Genomic DNA, 18,693 nt, shown 5'->3' on the forward strand with positions numbered 1-18,693 from the left:
AGGGGCTGCGTGCTGCTCCTGCAACAACTCCCTCCCCAGGCCCCATTCTTTCCTTTTTTTGTTTCTTTGTACTCAAAAATGTGTCAGGGGAGAGCAGCCTCAGCAGCCTCCCCAGCTCCCAACACCCTCGGCTGTTGCAGTGTTTGCCTTGGGTAAATCTCCTCCTAAATTACAAAATTAGAAATGTACATGTTGAAAGGTTCTTCAAAATTAAATTAGACACAAACTGGTCTTTACTAAACTATCCTACAAATATTCCACAAACAAGGCAGCAAAAAGAACCAGTCCACCACGAAGTCTACGAATACAAAATGTGAGTCTTCCAGTAATTATTTGTAACAGGGAATGAAAAGGTCAGAGAATAAATTAACCTCCAGCTGGTCACACAGTGTTACAGGAGGTGTCTGCAGGGGAACTGAAGGGTTTCCAGCATCAGCAGAGTCACAGAATGATCCAGAAGGTCACCTCGAGGCATCCCCAGGCTCCCCCTCAGCCGCTGAGCGGGTCCTCCCGGTAGTGGATGGCGTACCGCAGCTTCTCCAGCATGATGTCCAGCGAGGAGTACTGCGGCAGCTTGATCATGAACATGCAGGTTTCCACGCGGATGTACCGCGAGTCGGGAGAGCCTGCGGGGGAGGAAGCACCACAAAGGGTTGGAACATGCCAGGTGCTCTTCACCTCTTTCTCCAAAAGCATCCTGCCCCCAAGCCTAAGACTAATGAGCATGGAAATGGAATCCCTGCCTCTTGGGTGTTGCTTGAACCTCAAAGGTTGCTGGGCTGCTCCACCAGTCCTCAGCTGGGTACTCGTCTGGTAGTCCCAATTGGTCTACAAGCTCATGAGGCCAGAGTTACACAAAGTCTCTTATTGGTAGAGAGCAAGGTCTGAACTAGTTAAAGCTTATCAATATTTCTTGTCATAGATTAAAACCAAACTCTCTCTCTTCTTCAAGAGTTTAATGTCATTTAAACTAAGCTCGCTCTCCTTCCAGCCATGCCCTGTGACAGGAGAAGGGGCAAAGGGCACAAACTGGAACCTGGAACCCTGGAGATTCCACCTGAACTGGAGGAGAAACTTCTTTGGTGTGAGGGTGCTGGAGCCCTGGAGCAGGCTGCCCAGAGAGGTTGTGGCGCCTCCTTCTCTGGAGAGCTTCCAAACCCCCCTGGCCACTGTGATCCTGGGCAAGCTGCTGTGGGTCACCCAGCTTTAGCAGCGGGGGTTGGACTGGATGCTCCCCAGAAGTCCCTTCCAACCCCCACCACGGTGGGATTTGTATTTCCAGCCATGCTGACCTGCCTCTCTCCTGCACACAGTGGCAGTGGGAGGCAGAGCCAGGCCAGCAGCAGCGCTGAACACACCTGCGGTGCCGTCAGGGGGCGCGATCTTCATGGGGTAGGGTGGGACGTGGGCGGTGTCAGGGCCCCCGTCCTTGCACGGGCAGGTGAAGGGGATCCTCTCCTGGTTGCAGGCAAACTTGATGAACTTGCAGAGCTCCTCCTGCGTGAACATCTCCAGCGCGCTCCAGAAAAACTCGATGTGCTGATCAGTCTCCATCAGGCCCACCTGGTACATGGTGTGTGCCTAGGAGACAAGACAGACAGATGGCCCCTGCTGCTCTGCTCCCTGCCTGCTTCTCCCCACTGACACTTGAACAGCACAGGAGGGCAGGGTAACCACACCATTCTCCAAAGTCTCCCTGCCGTGCCCACTCAGCCATGGCAGAGTGCTGATACAGGTGGGTTTGAATCTTTGGAGCCCAGCAGCTTCTCCAGCAGCCCTGGCTGAGTGTCTCCCCTGCAGTGCAGGTGGTGGACACTGCTCCTGTGTGTGACTGGTGCACCAGGGCAGTTCAGTATCACTGCTGATTAAGGGAAACACAAACTGACACCAACACCCAGGGCTGAGCTTCTGGCAGCTTCTGGCACAGGAGAACACTGCTTTTCAGGACACGATTCTCACAGTAACAAGATGAACGCATTTAGGACCAGAAGATGCCTGTTCCAGACTCATTTTAGATACTCAGAAGCCATTTGCAATTCAAAATACTCAGCTCAAGTGGTAAATGGTGAACAGAGCTCAAGAAAATGGAGACAGATTTACAATGCGATGTTAACGAGCAAATTCATTACTGTTCTCTGAAACAAGCCACACTCCTCTCACTGCCTGAATCTCAAGAAGCTTCCCTGGGGCAAAGGAGGCTGTCCAAGCACAGGCCAGTGGTCCACAAGGACCATCCTGGCTGAACCACGGCAGAAGGTTCTCCCCTAACACCTTCCACACACGAGAGGATCCTCTCCTCCAGGTGTCAGACAGGTGACTTTTGTCAAAGCAGCCACACTTCTTCCCACCTTGAGAAACTCCAGGTTGATGTAAGGAAGCCCACAGGTCCTCAGCTCCATCTCCAGAGGGGTGAGCGTGGTCAGGAGCTGCAGGGGGATGATGGAGCCCAGCCCAGCACGCACAGCAGTCATGCACTCCGGGGTCTGCAGCTCTCGCATCCGCAGGCTGCGGATGGCTGTGGCGTACACGTCCTTGTTCTCCCACCTGCAGGGGCAGGGAGTCAGCATGAGAGAGGGGAGCAGACAGAAGCCCTCCTGCCCCACCCCAGGAGGGTCTGATGGGGACATTCCACCTTTGAACACTCAAGAGTGAGTTTTAAGCATTCCGATTCTGAGGCCTGGAGGAAGGTGTCCCTGCCCATGAGAGGGGCGTTGGAACTGGATGATCTTCAAGATCCCTTCCAGCCCAACCCATCCTGTGATTCTCTGATGCTTCCCAATTTAATTCCACTTCCCTCGACTTCCTCCTCCTCCTCTTCCCTCACACATGCCCAATTCTCACAAGCCTCACAGCTGTGGGTGTTCAGTGAATCCATCAAACAGTTGATGAGCACTGCTCCTCAGCTGTCCATCTTTGCAGAACAAGAAGCAGTGCTGGAGATTCCCTGCTCCTGTCAGCACATGTAAAGCTTTCCCAGATTGTTCCAGCCTTCAGCTGCTTTCAAAAATTAGAATCACAGAATTATTTCAGTTTGAAAAGACCTCTAAGATCTTGAGACCAACCATCAAGAGCATCTCTGGACAGCCTGGTGCTTGGAAAATTACCCCAGAGATGCTTCTTTTCCATGTAAGGCAGCACAACATCCTGCCAAGGCTGTTACTTACCCCACTGGGATGTGCCTGCCTCTGGGACAGAGCTCCACCTCCTCTCCTGTCATGGTCAGGTAAGTGAACTTGCAGCACGGCTTGTTGGGGCAGTCAGGGCTCTCTGTTGCCAGATGCTGAGAAGCAATTTCTGCACACAGGGCTTCCAGTTCTGTCTCATCATTGATCTGTCACAAAAGGCAAGAGCAACATCTGAAGCCCAGCAGGTTGTACTGTGACTCACTTATGGTATCACCACAGCACACAAAGCCCACTTATCCCATCATCTGGAGACACCACAGGCAGCCCAAGCCAGTGATTGCTCTGGTGGGTTATTTTCTGCTTTGGCACTGCCAGGTTCCAGGAAACATTTCAGAAGCTTTAATCCCACAGTGCCCAGCAGCAGAGGAGACCAAGCAGCTTTTCCCAGCTGTCAGCACATAAAATCCTGCACTCAAGATGAGTCACAGGCTGCATTGGGTTGGAAGGGACCCTCAAAGGTCTTCTTGTCCAACCTCCCTGCAGTCAGCAGGGACATCTCCAACTAGATCAGGCTGCCCAGGGCCCCATTAAGTTTGACCTTGAATGCCTCCAGAGATGAGGTCTCAACCACATCTCTGGGCAACCTTTTCCAGTATTCCACTACCCTCATCGTGAAGAGCTTCCTCATAATGTCCAAGCTAAATCTACCCTGCTCTAGTGTCAAACCATTGCCCCTCATCCTATCATCCTATCATCTGTGCAGTCCCTCCCCAGCCTTCCTGTAAGTTCCCCTCAGATACTGAAATGCAACTTTAAGGTCTCCCCAGAGCCTTCTCTTCTCCAGGCTGGACAAACTCTTTCATCCTGTCTTTGTAGGAGAGGTGCTCCAGCCCTCTGATCATCCTCATGGCCCTAAGTGAGTCCAAAACACTTCACATCCTTGCTCACAAAAACCATCTGCTAGCCATAAGGCCAACCACCACCACTTAGTGCAGGCAGTAAAGTTAACTGCTGCTGGAAGGTGCTTGTGGGGGAATCACTGAAAAAAACAGGAGGGGAGGGGGAAAAAAGAAAAAAGTTACTCACATTTTCAAATTTTTTGACATAGTTGTAGGTGAGGATGTCAGCCTCCTGGAGATCCACATCAGGATCCAGGGGCTCTCCTACCAGGGTCTTCCAGAAGGAGGGCAGGAGGTCAAGTGGCAGAGGAACGTCTGCTCGAATGGCAATACCCAAGAGCTGCCCAAAGAAATGGAAGAGCTGCTCCTCGGCGTAGGTTATAGGGCTGGGGGTCAGGATGTACTTCCCCTGGAGGAAACAACACCAGAACTGAGCACACAAAGCTGCATTTAACCTGTGGTGCAAACACTGCAGCTCCACAAGTTCAAAGGCTTGTGAAAATCCTGATCTTAACGTGCTGAATACTCTTTACCTGGCTACAAAAGGATTTGCTCAAGCGTGGCAGGGAGCCTGCAAGTGTTACCCAGTGATATCACATCATGTTATCACTTAATCACAGACTGGTTTGGGTTGGAAGGGACCTGAGGGATCATCTCATGCCAGTAGGCCCCTGGGGGGCTGTTATCTGGAGCATGTCTCTACTGCTAAGTGAATGTGTCCAGCTCCTGGTCAAAAACATGCATTCAGAAAGAGAAAAGCAACCTGGGCTCTTGACACCACACCTTGTTCTTATTGACTGCAGAGCTTGGGCACAGCAGGAGGAGGGAGAGCGAGGAGCTCTGTAACTCCTTGCAGACTTGCCAAAGGAAGTGACGGAAAGATCCACCTGGAAGAGAGAGGGGCAAAAGAGTGAAGTCTCCTCTGTGGCTTGTCCCTACTGCCTTTTAACCCAGAATTTGCTGTTCTCCTTGAAAACAGCTTTCAAGCTTTGTATTACATGCTTGATGTCTCTGACTGAACAGACCTGGGGGTCAGACAAGGGTGGGATAGATGCCAGCTAGGCCATCTGACTGGTCACCTGCAAGTCCACACGTAAATAGCTTAAATCACAAACAAAACATATCCACTGGACTGCTCCCTGCTGAATTCCTAAGTGCTGCTTTGTCTTCCAGCTCGCTATAAGACTGGGTTTTGTCTTTCAACTCTCTGTGTGTTAAGACAGGACAAACATTTCTATCACTTGGCCTGCAGATGGAATTAGTGACTGGATCAGAAGATGAATGGCGCTGTCCTCGCAACAGAGCACTGCCACAGCTAAGAGCAGTGAGGCAATGCAGCAGAAATCATTGCAGATGCTGAGCTGTGGACATAACATTTATCTCTTCAGAGATACTGTCAATAGCTACCACAGACCTTAAAAAGAAAAGAATTCCCCTTGAGAGAAGGCGTCAAGGAGCCCTTTGTTCAGCTAATAGCTGCACACTGACAAGAATTTGACTTCACACAGTCTGATAGATGAAGCTGGCTGGTAAGATGAGAAGTGCATTTAGGGCTTTTCTTCTCTAACTCCATACAGCCCTGAACCTCCAAAAGGCTCTGTTACAATCAGTATACAGAGCACATTAATTTAGATAGCAGAGATCAATTTTCTTCCCTCTCACACAGCTGATATTTGCTTTGCCTTATCAATTATTCAACAGATCTGCAAACCAAGATTGTCTCAGCTCTGGTTTAAATCAAATCAAGTCTCCTCCTGGAGCAGGTGCAACCTATGCAGCATCCAAGGGATCCAGCACCCAAAGAAATTGCTATCCAAAGGGGGCTGGAGAGCATCTTACAAAATGAAACCCCACACATAGAAATCTCCCCTGCTCCAGTTTCAAATCATTGTCCCACATCCTATCACCACAGCCCCTTCTAAACAGTCCCTCCTCAGCTTTCTTGCAGGTCCCCTTCAGATACTGAAGTGCTGCTCTAAGGTCTCCCTGGAGCCCTCTCCTCTCCAGCTGAACTCCAACTCTCTCAGCCTGTCCTTGCAGGAGAGGTGCTCCAGCTCTCTGATCACCAAGTGTTCCTTGAAGTAAGCCACATTCTGGTGCAAACTCTGATTCCACCTGGAGTAAGCTCTCACAATGGTACTTGATGCCACCCACGCTGGTAGCTCTAATCCCAACTTACTGGTTCCATGCACCTCCTCCCCGGTGAAGCGGATGTTGAAGGCATAGGTTGGGTCTCCACCACTGGCCAGTTTGACACAGAGCTGGGAGGAGGGCACACAGGCCAGCTGCCGAGCTGCCTGGCAGAAGTAGGAATTCTCTGAGGAACGAATCTCCCCTGTTTGACAGCAAAAGACAAGAAAGAGGTTCCCACACTCAGTGTATTTCACACTTGTGAGCATCTGAGCTCACTTAGAACAGATCTGACCTGCTGCAATGGGTTAAAAATGGAGATTAAGAAGGATTTTTGGTTCTCCTACCTCCAACGATTTCCAAGGGATCCAGGGTGATTTCTGGGGCTGCATGATCAGCAGTTCTTTGGACAGTGGCATTCAGCACTCTGTTCATTACAGTGACTTTTGTGTCATAGAAGATCAAACCTAAACCATGAAGCAAAATTTCAGTATAGCTCATCTATCCTGCCACAGCTTTGCCTGAACTGTTCTACTGTTGTTCATAAAAGAAATAATTTCATAGAATCACAGAATTGTCAGGGTTGGAAGGGACCTCAAGGATCACCCAGCTCCAACCACCCTGCTGTGGGCAGGGACACCTCACCTCTCATCAGGTTGCTCAGAGCCTGGCTTAAAATCCTCCAGGGATGAGGCTTCTACCACCTCCCTGGGCAACCTGTTCCAGTGTCTCACCACCCTCATGATAAAGAAATTCTTCCTAACATCCAATCTGAATCTACCCACTTCTAGTTTTGCTCCATTCCCCCCAGTCCTGTCACTACATGACATCCTAAGAAGTCCCTCCCCAGCTTTCTTGTAGGCCCCCCTAAGATACTGGAAGGCCACAATAAGGTCTCCTTGCAGCCTTCTCCTCTCCAGACTGAACAGCCCCAACTCTCTCAGTCTGCCTCCATAGGAGAGGTGCTCCAGCCCTCTGATCATCCTTCATTAGGTGGGTCAGACATGGCTAATTCATTTTTTGAAGCCTTTGTTACTGATGTTTACTAGAAGAGATGCTTTGGGCTAGAGCAGCCATGAGCACAACCCTGATGTTATATAAATAGATCCCAGCGACTCCATCAGCATCTCTGTAAATCACAAACACTTTGCCAAGGAGCTTTCAGAAATCTGAGATGTTTTGACAGTCATGTTAAGAGGCAAGAAAACATGAGAAAAAAAAATAGGACTCCCACACTGCACCACAAATACAGGCTCTATAAAAACCAATCTCTGAACATTCCTCACTTCTCTATACTGGGTTTACAGGGCAATACAAAACCCTTCTTAACCATGCTGACACCTCTGGAGAATTCCACATCTTCTTCTTCAGAAGAAAACAGGCTCAGGAAATGTAATGACCTACATCTTGGGCTGGTTTGTTGTCTAATGAAGGTTTGTAAACACTATTTTAAAGGCCAATGCACAGTCAGTATTCTCTTGACCTCTGTAATTCTACAAGTCCAATGATATTGAGGATGCCAACACAGCCTAGGACTTTCACCTGATCTGCAGCTTGCTGACTGACAAGGAGTTTTAATTTATGGATATTCTCAAGATCACAAAGGCATGTTTGAAGGACACCCACAAACAAGAAAAGATGGGCCAACCCCCTCCACATCAAGAAAGGTGCACAGTGTCTATCAATTACTTGCATGAATACACCCCTTCACTTAAAAAACAGTCCAAGAAATACCTCCTACACTGACAAGTGCTCTTGAGTTCCACCTAAACATGAAGAACTTCACTTTGAGGGTGGTGGAGCCCTGGAGCAGGCTGCCCAGAGAGGTTGTGGAGTCTCCTTCCCCAGAGAGATTCCAAACCTTCCTGGACACTGCAAACCTAAGGCAACCTGCTGTGGGTGCCCCTGCTTTAGGCAGGAGAGCTGGACTGATCTCCAGAAGTCCTTTCCAATCCCCACCATGCTGGGATTCTGCAGTGCTGTTTTTGGATGGTCTCTTCAGACTGACCACATGCCAAGCTCACTGGGCTGAGAATGAAGCCAAGGAGCCTTTGTTGGCAGGGTGATGCATTCACTGTCTGGCTCTCCCTCTCCCCTCCACGTCCTCCCTTCTGTCACATGGATACCTGTCACAATCTTCTGCAGAAGATACTCAGACACTCCACCTGGTGCACCCTTGGAGGCCACAGCCACATGTCCCATGAGACTGACCTTTGGCCTCTTGCAGCAGCGCAGCGATGCTGTTCGCGTACATCTCCGTCTGCCGAAGCTCCACCAGGGGCAGGAAGAAGGTCTCCATGGTGGTATTGAGAGACTGGAGCAGCGCAAACCGTAGGCGCAGGCTTTCAACTGGAACATCTGAGGTGGGAAACATCCAGCCAGAGAGAGCAAAGAGATTCACTACCTACTGTGAAGTCCCAGGAGGTTCAGCCCAGGAGCCACACAAGCTTCTTCCAAAGAAGCCGCTCCTGATCTCTGCACATCAACAAAAGGGCTGACGATGCAAGCACAGCCATGACCTGTGACGTTCCTTCCTTGAGTTTCTGGGTGTTTGAGTCCAGTGTCTTTCACCATCACTGAACCTGCGTTATCTGAGGACCCTCCAGAAAGTAACTCAGTGCTGAGAACAGGATTTAAGTGATGGAATTCTGCCTAAATCCAGAAGCAAAATCCCACCTTCCTTCTCCCTGCATGCTGAACTCACCAGGTGTCTTCCTGCCCCATCCTCTCTGAGCAGATCTGCTCAGAAGACAGTTACAGTACATTTCTAACAATGCCACTGTGGTGCACAAACACACCCAAGGAGAGAGAAGACCCAGACTCAATGTTCACCTCAGCCCACAGAGCCTCCAGCCCCTAAGGGAATGTCCCAACTACCTGGGGGACAGCCAGGTCACTCAGGAGCTCTAAACAGCTCTGCCACTGAAGAAGATCTCCATGCAAACTGCCTATACATACTCAACAAGCAGGAAATTCTGGGATCTGCTGCATCAGCTGGATCCAAGTAAACTTCATGGGGATGGAGTCGTGCTGGTGTGATGGCGAGGTGCCGGCAAAGCCTGTTGATGTACTGGACAAGGGCCACGTCCATTTCCAGGGTCCACTTCCGGGAGGCTTTCTGAGCATGTCTGGCATCAGTGCAGGCACACCTGGCATGGAAAGGGCACACTGCATGAAGAGGAGTGTGGCCAGCAGGTTGAGGGAGCTTCTCCTCCATCTTTATTCTGCCCTACTGAGGTCACATCTCAAGTACTGGGTCCAGTTCTGGGCTCTGCAGCCCAAGAGAGACAGGGAACTACTGGAGAGAGTCCAGTGGAGGTTACAAAGATGCTGAAGGCCCTGAAGCATCTCTGTGAGGAGTAACGGCTGACAGACCTAGGGCTGTTGAGCTTGGAGAAGAGCAGCCTGAGAGGGGATCTGCTCAGTGCTCATCAAGAGCTAAACAACCTGTGGGGGCAAGAGGATGGGGCTAGACTCTTGTCAGTGATGCCCAGCGAGAGGACAAGGGGCAGTGGGCACAAACTGGAATCCAGGAGGTTCCATCTAAACAGGAGGAGAAAATTCTTTGGTGTGAGGCTTCTGGAGCCCTGGAGCAGGCTGCCCAGAGAGGTGGTGGAGTTTCCTTCTCTGGAGAGATTCCAAACCTGCCTGGACATTGTGATCCTGGGCAAACTGCTGTGGGTGACCCAGCTTGAGCAGGGGCGGTGGACTGGATGATCTCCAGAGCTCCCTTCCAGCCCTCACCATGGTGGGATTGTGTGATAAGACTAAGATCTACTGAAACATGAGTGCATTACTGCTTACTAAGAGCATGTAACTTACTAAGTGCTTATTAAGAGCATGTTGAGCTCACCAGGTAGCTCATTATACCTCTCTCCCCATTTAAGCAGAGCTGGTTCATTACAACTCCAGTATGAGAACAAGAAGTGATTTATCACCTCCCTTGACTCATTGGTATTAAATACTAAGCAGCTACCTATTAAGCTTGCTTACTACTTTATGCTCTGAAGCAGATACAGAGGAAGGGGATGTGGCAATTAGCTTGGGGCTTGACACAGAGAGATAAGGAGGATTCATTTAAGGGACTTTCTTCCTGCACAATATTAACAAGGGAGGAACTGTTCCCTCCTCTACATGAGCACTGACCCAGTAACAACACTGCCAGCGTAAGCAATTACCCAGTGCACAGAACAGAAAGCTGTTGAGGAAGGAAACCAGAGACAGCCAGATGAATCTCTAAGCTCATCAGGCCAATTTACTGCACAATTTGGAAGCTCTGAAGGACAGCATGGCACATGATTTTGTCAGCTGTTGTGGGCAAGAGTTCAGGAACCTGAGCTTTGACAGCACAGTGACTTCTAAAGCATGTTTGAAGAAAATAACCAACAGTTTTCTCCACAGGCCCTGCACCTATGTGTAGAAGCTTGCATGTTACTAACACTACATGGAGAAGGAACACAATTAACCAGTGAAGATGTGCAACAATTACCTCTCAAAATGCAGATCATACCCACAGGACAGAATAGCTCTCCACACACTACGGATATCCTGCTTGGAGCGGTCCACCACAAATCTGTGAAATCCATCCAGGGTCAAGTACTTCTCCTCAGGAACTGGCAGCAAAGATGGAACCATCACATAGTTAATGACTTACTACAAAGTCTACACATCACAGAGGAAACTGGTTGGTGTATCAGGTGGCTACTTGACAGCTTTCTCTTGGTTGTACCCATCCCACCATGGCTTGTTTTTTGAGTAGTTCTAAACACCATGCTACTCAGCTCCTTCAGCAAATGACACTCATTCTTTCAAGGACACAAATCCCCAGCTGTCCTCTGGAACAGCTCCAAGTATCTAACTGGGTTTGACAGATCCATACTTGGCTGAACACTGAAGTTTCCCTCTTCTGAGCTAACCTGGTGTTTCCTACAGGAGCCCAAGCTCCTATCTATTCTCTCTTCCACCTGACTAGAGAGTGAAACATCAAGCAAGACCCTGGAACTAACCCCTGTGACGGCATGGCTGTGCTCTCTCCTTCAAGGATAGACTAGTTCTGTGGCATCTGAAGCTTCTCTTCCATCCAATTCTCCTCTTGTAACTTAATACTTTTCCTATACAAGTTGAGAAACATGATTTGAAACCACCCAGTTCAACCCCATGATATCCTAATCTTCACTGCACAAGAAAAGCCTTGAATTACACCTTGTAGGAAGTCAGTTCTTCACCCGATGTATTCATGTGGTCTACACACAGCTGCACAAATTGCATGAGCATGGTTTGCTCCCACTTACACTGATGAGTGCAGATTTACAGATCATAAATGAAAGCAGCATTTTAAATCACTATATAACCAAATGAAGTTAGCCTTATCACAAACAAAGACAACCCAAATCTCTCATGGCATCATGCAAGCATGGCAATACAAAAAAAGGTTCTCTTTTCTAGGATGTTATCCTACAGAAAAAATCCCACACAGCTCCTACCTTCCTGTTTCTTTGTGGGAGACTTTTCAGGGTCCTTCTCTTCAGGTTTGCTCTTCTCAGGAGATTTTGGCTTTACAGTAGGTTTCTTCTCACTTAAGGCTGTCCGGCTAAAGGATGAAAATGAATGTTAGCTTGAAAGTTTTCTTTCATCTGTTCCAGAAACCAAAACATGCCTTGAAGGACTTCTGTGATCTCCAAATCATGTTTCCCTCTCCAATCCATATGTGGAAATAGAGAGGGAGGAGGAATATAAATCATAGAATGACTTGAGTTGGAAGGGACCTTAAAGATCATCTAGTTCCAAGTCCCCTGCCATAGGCAGGGCCAACTCCTACCAGTCCCAGGTTGCTCAAAGCCTGATCCAGCCTGGTCTCAAATGCTTTCATGCTTGGAGCCTCCACAACTTCCCCGGGCAATCTGTTCCAGTGCCTCACTGCAAAGAATTTGTCCCTAATACCCAGTCTAAATCTCATCCATCAGTACCTCTAAGTCCTTCTCTGAAGGGCTGCTCTCAGCTACTCACCACTCAGCCTGGATTCCTAAAGAGAAACCAAATGTCTCACAATTGTCAAAAGGCTGAAGACACCAACCTGACACTGTTGAGCATGGACTTCTCCTTTGTAGGTGGTTTGGTAACCGGGCGCTTGGTGCTCACAACTTTCACTGGGTGCTGCTCTTTGCCTGCCTTGTTGTACTTGCTCTTGTCAAACTTTGGCTTGGGCACACCATACTTCCTCAAAATCTTCCAAGACAGAAAGGAAACAATTACCCACTGCTCCCTCCTCAGTCACACAACAAGATGCTGACAAGAGTTTTCAAAGCACTACCTGGGTCAGCTGGTCCTCCAGCACTTTCTTTGGAGGGCGGACGTTTGTAAAGAACACATGGAGAAGGTTTCCAGGAGTCTGAGAATTGATCTGCTCTTTACTAAGGTAAATATCAGCAACCTTAATGGGTTTTGCTGGAGTGAGGCTCAGCATCTGCTCGGAATGGACACAGCTCTTAAATATTTCTGTGAGGACTTCCCGAGCACCTGGGACCAATTTCTCACCTAATAAAACACAAAAGAAGCACAATTATGGTAGAGAATACTGTGGCAACTGCTCAGAATTTGAAATGTACAAACATAGTCTGCATTCAGCTAAAATGTTGTATCACATCACTTGTCTGGAGGGAGGAAACCACTTAGAAAACTTCTACTGGCAAACTTGGCCTTTCTGCACTGTAACACCCCATTTACAACAGAGAAGTCAGAGAACCACAGAATGCTTTAGGTTGAAAGGGACCTTTAAAGGTCATCCAATCCAACTCCTTGCAGTCAGCAAGGACATCTGCAGGTTGCTCAGAGCCCCAGACAACCTGACCTGCAATGGTTCCAGGGATGGGGCATCTACCAGCCCTCTGGGCAACCTGGGACAGGCCCTCATCACCCTCAGCATCAAGTATTTCTTCCTTCTCTCCAGTCTGAATCTCCCTCATTTAGTTCAAACCATCAACCCTTTGTCCTGTCACAACAGGCCCTGTTCAAAAAAGTCTGTTCCCAGCTTTCTGATTGGCCCCTTGAAACACTGAAAGGCCACCAGAAGATCTCCCTGGAGCCTTCTCTTCTCCAGGCTGAACAACCCCAACTCTCTCAGCCTGGCCTCAGAGCAGAGGGCTTCCAGTCTTCCCATCACTTCTGGCCCCACTCCAAGAAGTCCGAGTGTCTCCTGTGCTAAGGACTCCAAAGCTGGCCCCAGCACTGCAGGTGGGGTCTCAGCAGGGCAGAACAGAGCAGAATCCTCTCCCTCCAACTGCTGCTCACCCTGCTGGAGATCAGCCCAGGCCATGTCTGGGGGCTGGGCTGTGAGCACACAGTGCCGGCTCCTGTCCAGCTTTTCACTCACCAACTTGGATGCCTTCTCCTGATTTGGCCACAGGTTGTAATTATTATTTGAATGAAGAAAGCAGATTGTTTATGATGCCAGTATAAAAATGACATTGTGTGGGTTCACACTGACACCTGGCAACTGAAACAGCAATCAGCCCAACTTCCCCCAAGTATTATCCTCCCCTGCTCCCCAGTTCAGGCCCACTCCAGGTCTGTTGGGGGTCTCTGTAGCTTTCACATTGTGAGAGAACATAAGTGACTAAGGTGTTCTACTTGAACAGTTTCTACTCTAAGATTATGGTATGTCTAACAGTGGAACACTGTGAAAGTGGCTGTTTCCTCCAACAAGTCACTAAACTCAGTAATTTTCAGGTTGGTGGGGAGTGTTCTGTGGGTTTGGCTTTTTTTTTTTCTCCTTTTGTTTTGCTGTTTGATTAGCTGTGAGGACAGCTGAGCAATGTTCAGATTGCAAAGAGCTGCTTGCCAACTGATGAGAAGGAGGAAACTTGCTTTGAAATCACACCCTGGCTCGCCCTCAGTTTGTGAGTCACACCAAATTTACATCAGCAAGGAGAATTTGACCCCTCTACGACCCCCAAAAATGCAGAATACAAGTGAGATATTTGCCCATATGAAACCCACATACCTTTTATTGACTTATCATTGAAATAATCTTCTAGTGCTGGGCTCCCCTGTGTGTCAAATAAACTCTGATTTACAGTAGAAACTGTTAAAATCTCTTCAGTTGACATTTCCATCAGTTCATCTTCACCATCCAGACTTGACAACCCAATGAGATCACTACTGTTGAACAGGCTGGCTCGGATTTTCTCTATTTTAGCTCTTGACCTTATCTGTACAAATAAGGAAAGTAGTTAAGAGGAATTCTGACAAGACAAATTAACTTTCAGTACTATGAATTTGGGTCTGAAGCTTTCTCCCCTCCCCATGTGGATAATCAGTGTTGCATCTCTTCTAACACTCTTCTACATTTGGTACCAGGATTCAGGTTCAGCCTAGCAAACACCATGGGATCACAGAATGCATTGGATTGGAGGGACCCTCAGAGGTTATCTTCTCCAAACCCCCTGCAGTCAGAAGGGCCACCCCCAACAAGATCAGGTTGCTTAGGGCCCCAGCAAGTTTGACCTTGATCGTCTCCAGGGATGGGGTCTGAACCACATCCCCGGGCAGCCTGTTCCAGTATTTCACCCTCAGTGTGAAGAGCTTCTTCCTAATGTCCAACCTAAATCTTCCCTGCTCCACTTTCAAACCATTGCCCCTTTTCCTATCACCATAGGCCCTTCTGAGCAGTCCCTCCCCAGCCTTCCTGTAGGTCCCCTTCAGATATTGAAATGCAGCTCTAAGGTGTGCCTAGAGCCTTCTCTTCTCCATGCTGAACAACCCCAACTCTCTTAGACTCTGCCCATCAGAGATGTGGCCAGCCCTCTGATCATCTTCATGGCCTTCTACAGATCTACTCCATCAGGTCCATGCCCTTCCTGTGTTAAGAGCTCCAGAGCTGGACACAGCACTCCAGGTGAGGTCTCACCAGAGCAGAGGGGCAAAATCACCTCTCTCAATTTGCTGGCCACACTTCTTTTAATGAAGCCCAGGATGCCATTGGTCTTTTGGGCTGCTAGTGCCCATTGTTGGCTCATGTCCAGCTTCTCATCCACCAGTAGCCCAAGTCCTTTTCTGCAGGGCCATTCTCATTCTTTCTAAGAACATCTGGCCACCAAAATCACCATGCTGTGAGTTAATCAGGCACAGCTGATCTGAAGCAGCTATTCCATTTCTTGGCCTGGAGACAGCCCTTAGAACCATCAGAACAATCAGTTAAGACTGAGGTAGGAAACCTGTCATTATTTGCTTCAATTCTCCGTTCAGAAGAACAGATCTAAGTTGGCACGGGCCTTGAAGTCTCAGCTCCACAAAGTGGGAACAGGAACAATAATTTCCTTTGATTCCGAGAATAAACCACCATGCATCATTATCAGAGCAGCTACAGACTTGGAGTAGGCTTCACTGTGAATATGCTGACAGCTTTCTGTACACACTTGATGGTTTATTTCAACTCTAGTGTCTTTGTGTCAATTAAGAGCTTAAGAATAGCAACTGAAGATTTTCCATCTGAATAAGCTGATTTTCTTCTATAAGGGAAACTGATACAACCCCAGACTGTGCAGAAATGTCTCCCTGCGTTCACAAGCTATCAGAATTGGCTAAGCTTCCGCAAGCTTCTGATAAATCTGCAGCATGGGGTTAGAGCAGCAACAGAGAGGAAGGGTTCTTGTGCAGAGCTGAGAACCTAGAGGGATCTGGCATCAATGAAAACCACCCACAACGCTTTTAAAAATTAATTTGGAACCAGACATCAACAAAATTCATCATCTCTTCTAAGCTACTTTAGAGAGGAATCTGTGGATGGCTTAAAATATGGGAAAATGTAGTTATTAAAGATAATTGCCTTGTGGGTCAGACCAAAGGGCCACCTATCTCTAAATTTAATCTCCAGCAGTGGCCAGTAGCAAGCCTTTGAAGACAATCAGATGAAAGAGGCAATGAACAGATCTTTTCCCTTACATATTCTCTCAGTCTCCAGAAATTGGCAGTTTAAAGATTTCCCAAGGCTGCAGTGACTGCTGTGCTGTAACAGCTGCCAGTCTGCACACCCTCCATGAACTTAATTCTTCATGAATTCATTTATGCTCCTGACTTCTGCAGCACCTTGTGGAAATGAGATTCTCAACTTGGATCATACAGGAGTACTTTCTTCTGTTTTAATACTGCCACTTGATAATTCCACTACTAAGTCTCCTGTCCTTCCAGACACAGTGAATGCTTCTAAGACTGAATGGTACAGATAAAGTCAACAGAGACTAAAACTTCTGTGCTCCTCAGCAATCCTGTCCAAGCTGAGCTCTCCTAAGTCCCCTCAGTCTTGCTTGTTCACTGACATACATGTATTCTGCACCCATGATCCATGCTGAGATACACCTTGCTACCAGTACCTTCTGTTCAAGTTGTGGCCTCAGCCAAGCAGAAGAATCTTTACAGGAGAAAATAGAGCACACTTTTTCCAACAGCCAGATCATGGTGGCACACACAAAGCACAAGAAGTACAGCACTTCTCCAAGCCAGAGGTTAAAAATCAAGTTATTAGAATCAGATCTCACTGTTTCAGAAAAACCTGACCCAAAAGCACCCTCCTCCTGACTGAAGGCTTTTTTACCTCCACCACAGCAAAACCTTTGATGGGCCGTGAGAGCAGAGGCTGGTTGTCCAGAGACGTGACCGTGTACATGGATCCAACATCAGACACAGAGGCTGTTTCCACGTTGTCAAGCGGCTCCCCCAGGCTGCCCAGGCTGCCAAGGCTTCCAGTACTGCAGTGGGAGAGATCCAAGCTCTCCTGGCTGGAAACAACGTGTGGTTCTAGCAATCCTGGTGGGATGGCCAGCTCCAGCCCAGCTTGAAACTGGTCAACTGAGATGTCACTAACAGTCCGAGATATGCCCTGTGAGCTGCAGAGGGAAGCCTGGCTTGTCGAGGCTGAAGCACTGACACTCATGGCAGGGGTGACGCTGCTGGAGCTGCTGATGTCCAGGCTGTCTGCACTGCTTGAAACAGTTGGCTTTTCCAGTTCCATTCTGCACTCTCCTCCTTCTGCTTTGTCCTTGACTTTTTTGGGATCCTCTTCCTGCAGAGGGATGTAGATCTCATCTTTGAAGACTCCCCCGTGGGCATTGCAAGCCTTTCTGATAGCATTCCTGACTGTGCCCTCCTCCAGGTGAGTTGGTATGCCAGAAATGACCAGCAGGCGGCTGTGAGCTGTGGGACCTACCAGTGCTTGGCAGGCATCTGCCACAGCATCATTTGTCACACCCAACCCTTGAGGATCCTTTTTGGTCAGGTGTCTGAGGATTATAAGCAGAGTCAGTGCTCTATGAAACCACAACATATCCTCAGGCTTGCTTCCTCCTATGCTGAGGATGGCAGCGTCTGCGTCGGCTGCTCTGGATGAGGAGCGTTTGCCTGAAGATGATGTCTTCTCACGCTTCATTTTGACTTTTTTCCTCTTGGACAGCAAGCTTGGACTCTGTGGTGTCTGTCCTGGAGAAGACGAAGAGGAGGATGAAGAGTCACTAAGATTTGGGGCACTTGTTGAAGATATCACATTAGCTGTTACACTCATGTTGATGGGCAAGGTTACTTCAGCTACAGCAAGGCAGACTTCCATCAGAGCATGGAAGTATGTTGAGAACCTTCCTTGGTCAGCCACTCCAACACCAGAACCACCACACGCATTTCCAGACACCCAGTTTTGTGTTTCTTCATCATACAGCTTGTGAAGTTCTGACTGCAATGCCATCAGCATAGCTAGACAGGGGTTGAGCTGAAGGGCAATGGAAGATGACAATCCTGCTGGATTCTTTTTCTGCTCCAGGCTGTGAATTTTGCGAAGCAACTCAGCCAAGAGATGAAATACCAACTCCTTCACACATGCTGCCATGTCAGTCGTCCAGAGAAAGTTCCCTGTGTGGAGAAGGCAAGACATGGGAGTCAGCAGGATGTCACTGTTGGGAAGTTTTTATCACATGAGCTTCAACAGCAACATTTTTAAAAGCACAAGAAAATGTCACTTCCATGTCAGTGTGCCAGCAGTCAGACAGACAGGAAGGCTATGCCAACAAGTGCTTATCAGCAGAAAACGTCTGTAGTTTAAATGCAACGGTTTATAAAAATATAATGGAAGAGCTCAGAAACACTTCTTAGCTGTAATTTTTCTTTTTTCTACACTCTCCACCAGCCTGCACATCATTGGTGTTCACTGTTAAGGAAACACTACCATCCTCACCTAAAAATTCCACTACTTGCAAGAGAACTGAAGCAGGAATAGTATCCAGTTCATCTTCTGATTTTCCATCCCCATCTTCCAACTTCCAAGTCAACAGCTGCTCTGTGAATGCCATTGCCAGGGGGAACTCAAGGGGAAGAGAATGCAAGACCAACACAGCTCCAGGAGGAGGAGACACTCCTAGGTAAAAAAAGATCAAAGCAAGCACTTAGCATGACTCCAGGCATTTGTCAAATCAGAGCAGTAACATCTCTTTTAGGATTATTTTTTTTTTGAGGCTATATTTATGCTAACCGAGAATTGTCTCTGTTTAGTGTTTTGTAAT

At 48.3% G+C, this 18,693-nt stretch overlaps 1 protein-coding gene across 2 annotated transcripts in view; it reads right to left on the bottom strand.

Moving 5' to 3' along the window:
- The window catches only part of HECTD4 (HECT domain E3 ubiquitin protein ligase 4), an 89,389-nt gene continuing 70,696 nt past the window's right edge, over positions 1-18,693 (bottom strand). For both annotated transcript variants that reach the window (XM_054392495.1, XM_054392494.1), the window contains exons 60-76: positions 18,369-18,548; positions 16,743-18,046; positions 14,154-14,361; positions 12,465-12,688; positions 12,228-12,379; positions 11,638-11,744; positions 10,644-10,767; positions 9,113-9,303; positions 8,366-8,512; positions 6,502-6,621; positions 6,204-6,359; positions 4,808-4,911; positions 4,212-4,433; positions 3,165-3,331; positions 2,349-2,544; positions 1,359-1,581; positions 1-626 (exon numbers count right to left, since the gene is read on the bottom strand). In XM_054392495.1, coding sequence (XP_054248470.1) covers positions 490-626; positions 1,359-1,581; positions 2,349-2,544; positions 3,165-3,331; positions 4,212-4,433; positions 4,808-4,911; positions 6,204-6,359; positions 6,502-6,621; positions 8,366-8,512; positions 9,113-9,303; positions 10,644-10,767; positions 11,638-11,744; positions 12,228-12,379; positions 12,465-12,688; positions 14,154-14,361; positions 16,743-18,046; positions 18,369-18,548 — 3,962 coding nt within the window. In that variant the 3' untranslated portion in view covers positions 1-489. The remainder of the gene's footprint in view (positions 627-1,358; positions 1,582-2,348; positions 2,545-3,164; positions 3,332-4,211; positions 4,434-4,807; positions 4,912-6,203; positions 6,360-6,501; positions 6,622-8,365; positions 8,513-9,112; positions 9,304-10,643; positions 10,768-11,637; positions 11,745-12,227; positions 12,380-12,464; positions 12,689-14,153; positions 14,362-16,742; positions 18,047-18,368; positions 18,549-18,693) is intronic.

The sequence above is a fragment of the Indicator indicator genome, chromosome 26 (assembly GCF_027791375.1).
Source record: "Indicator indicator isolate 239-I01 chromosome 26, UM_Iind_1.1, whole genome shotgun sequence".
NCBI classification, from domain to species: domain Eukaryota; kingdom Metazoa; phylum Chordata; class Aves; order Piciformes; family Indicatoridae; genus Indicator; species Indicator indicator.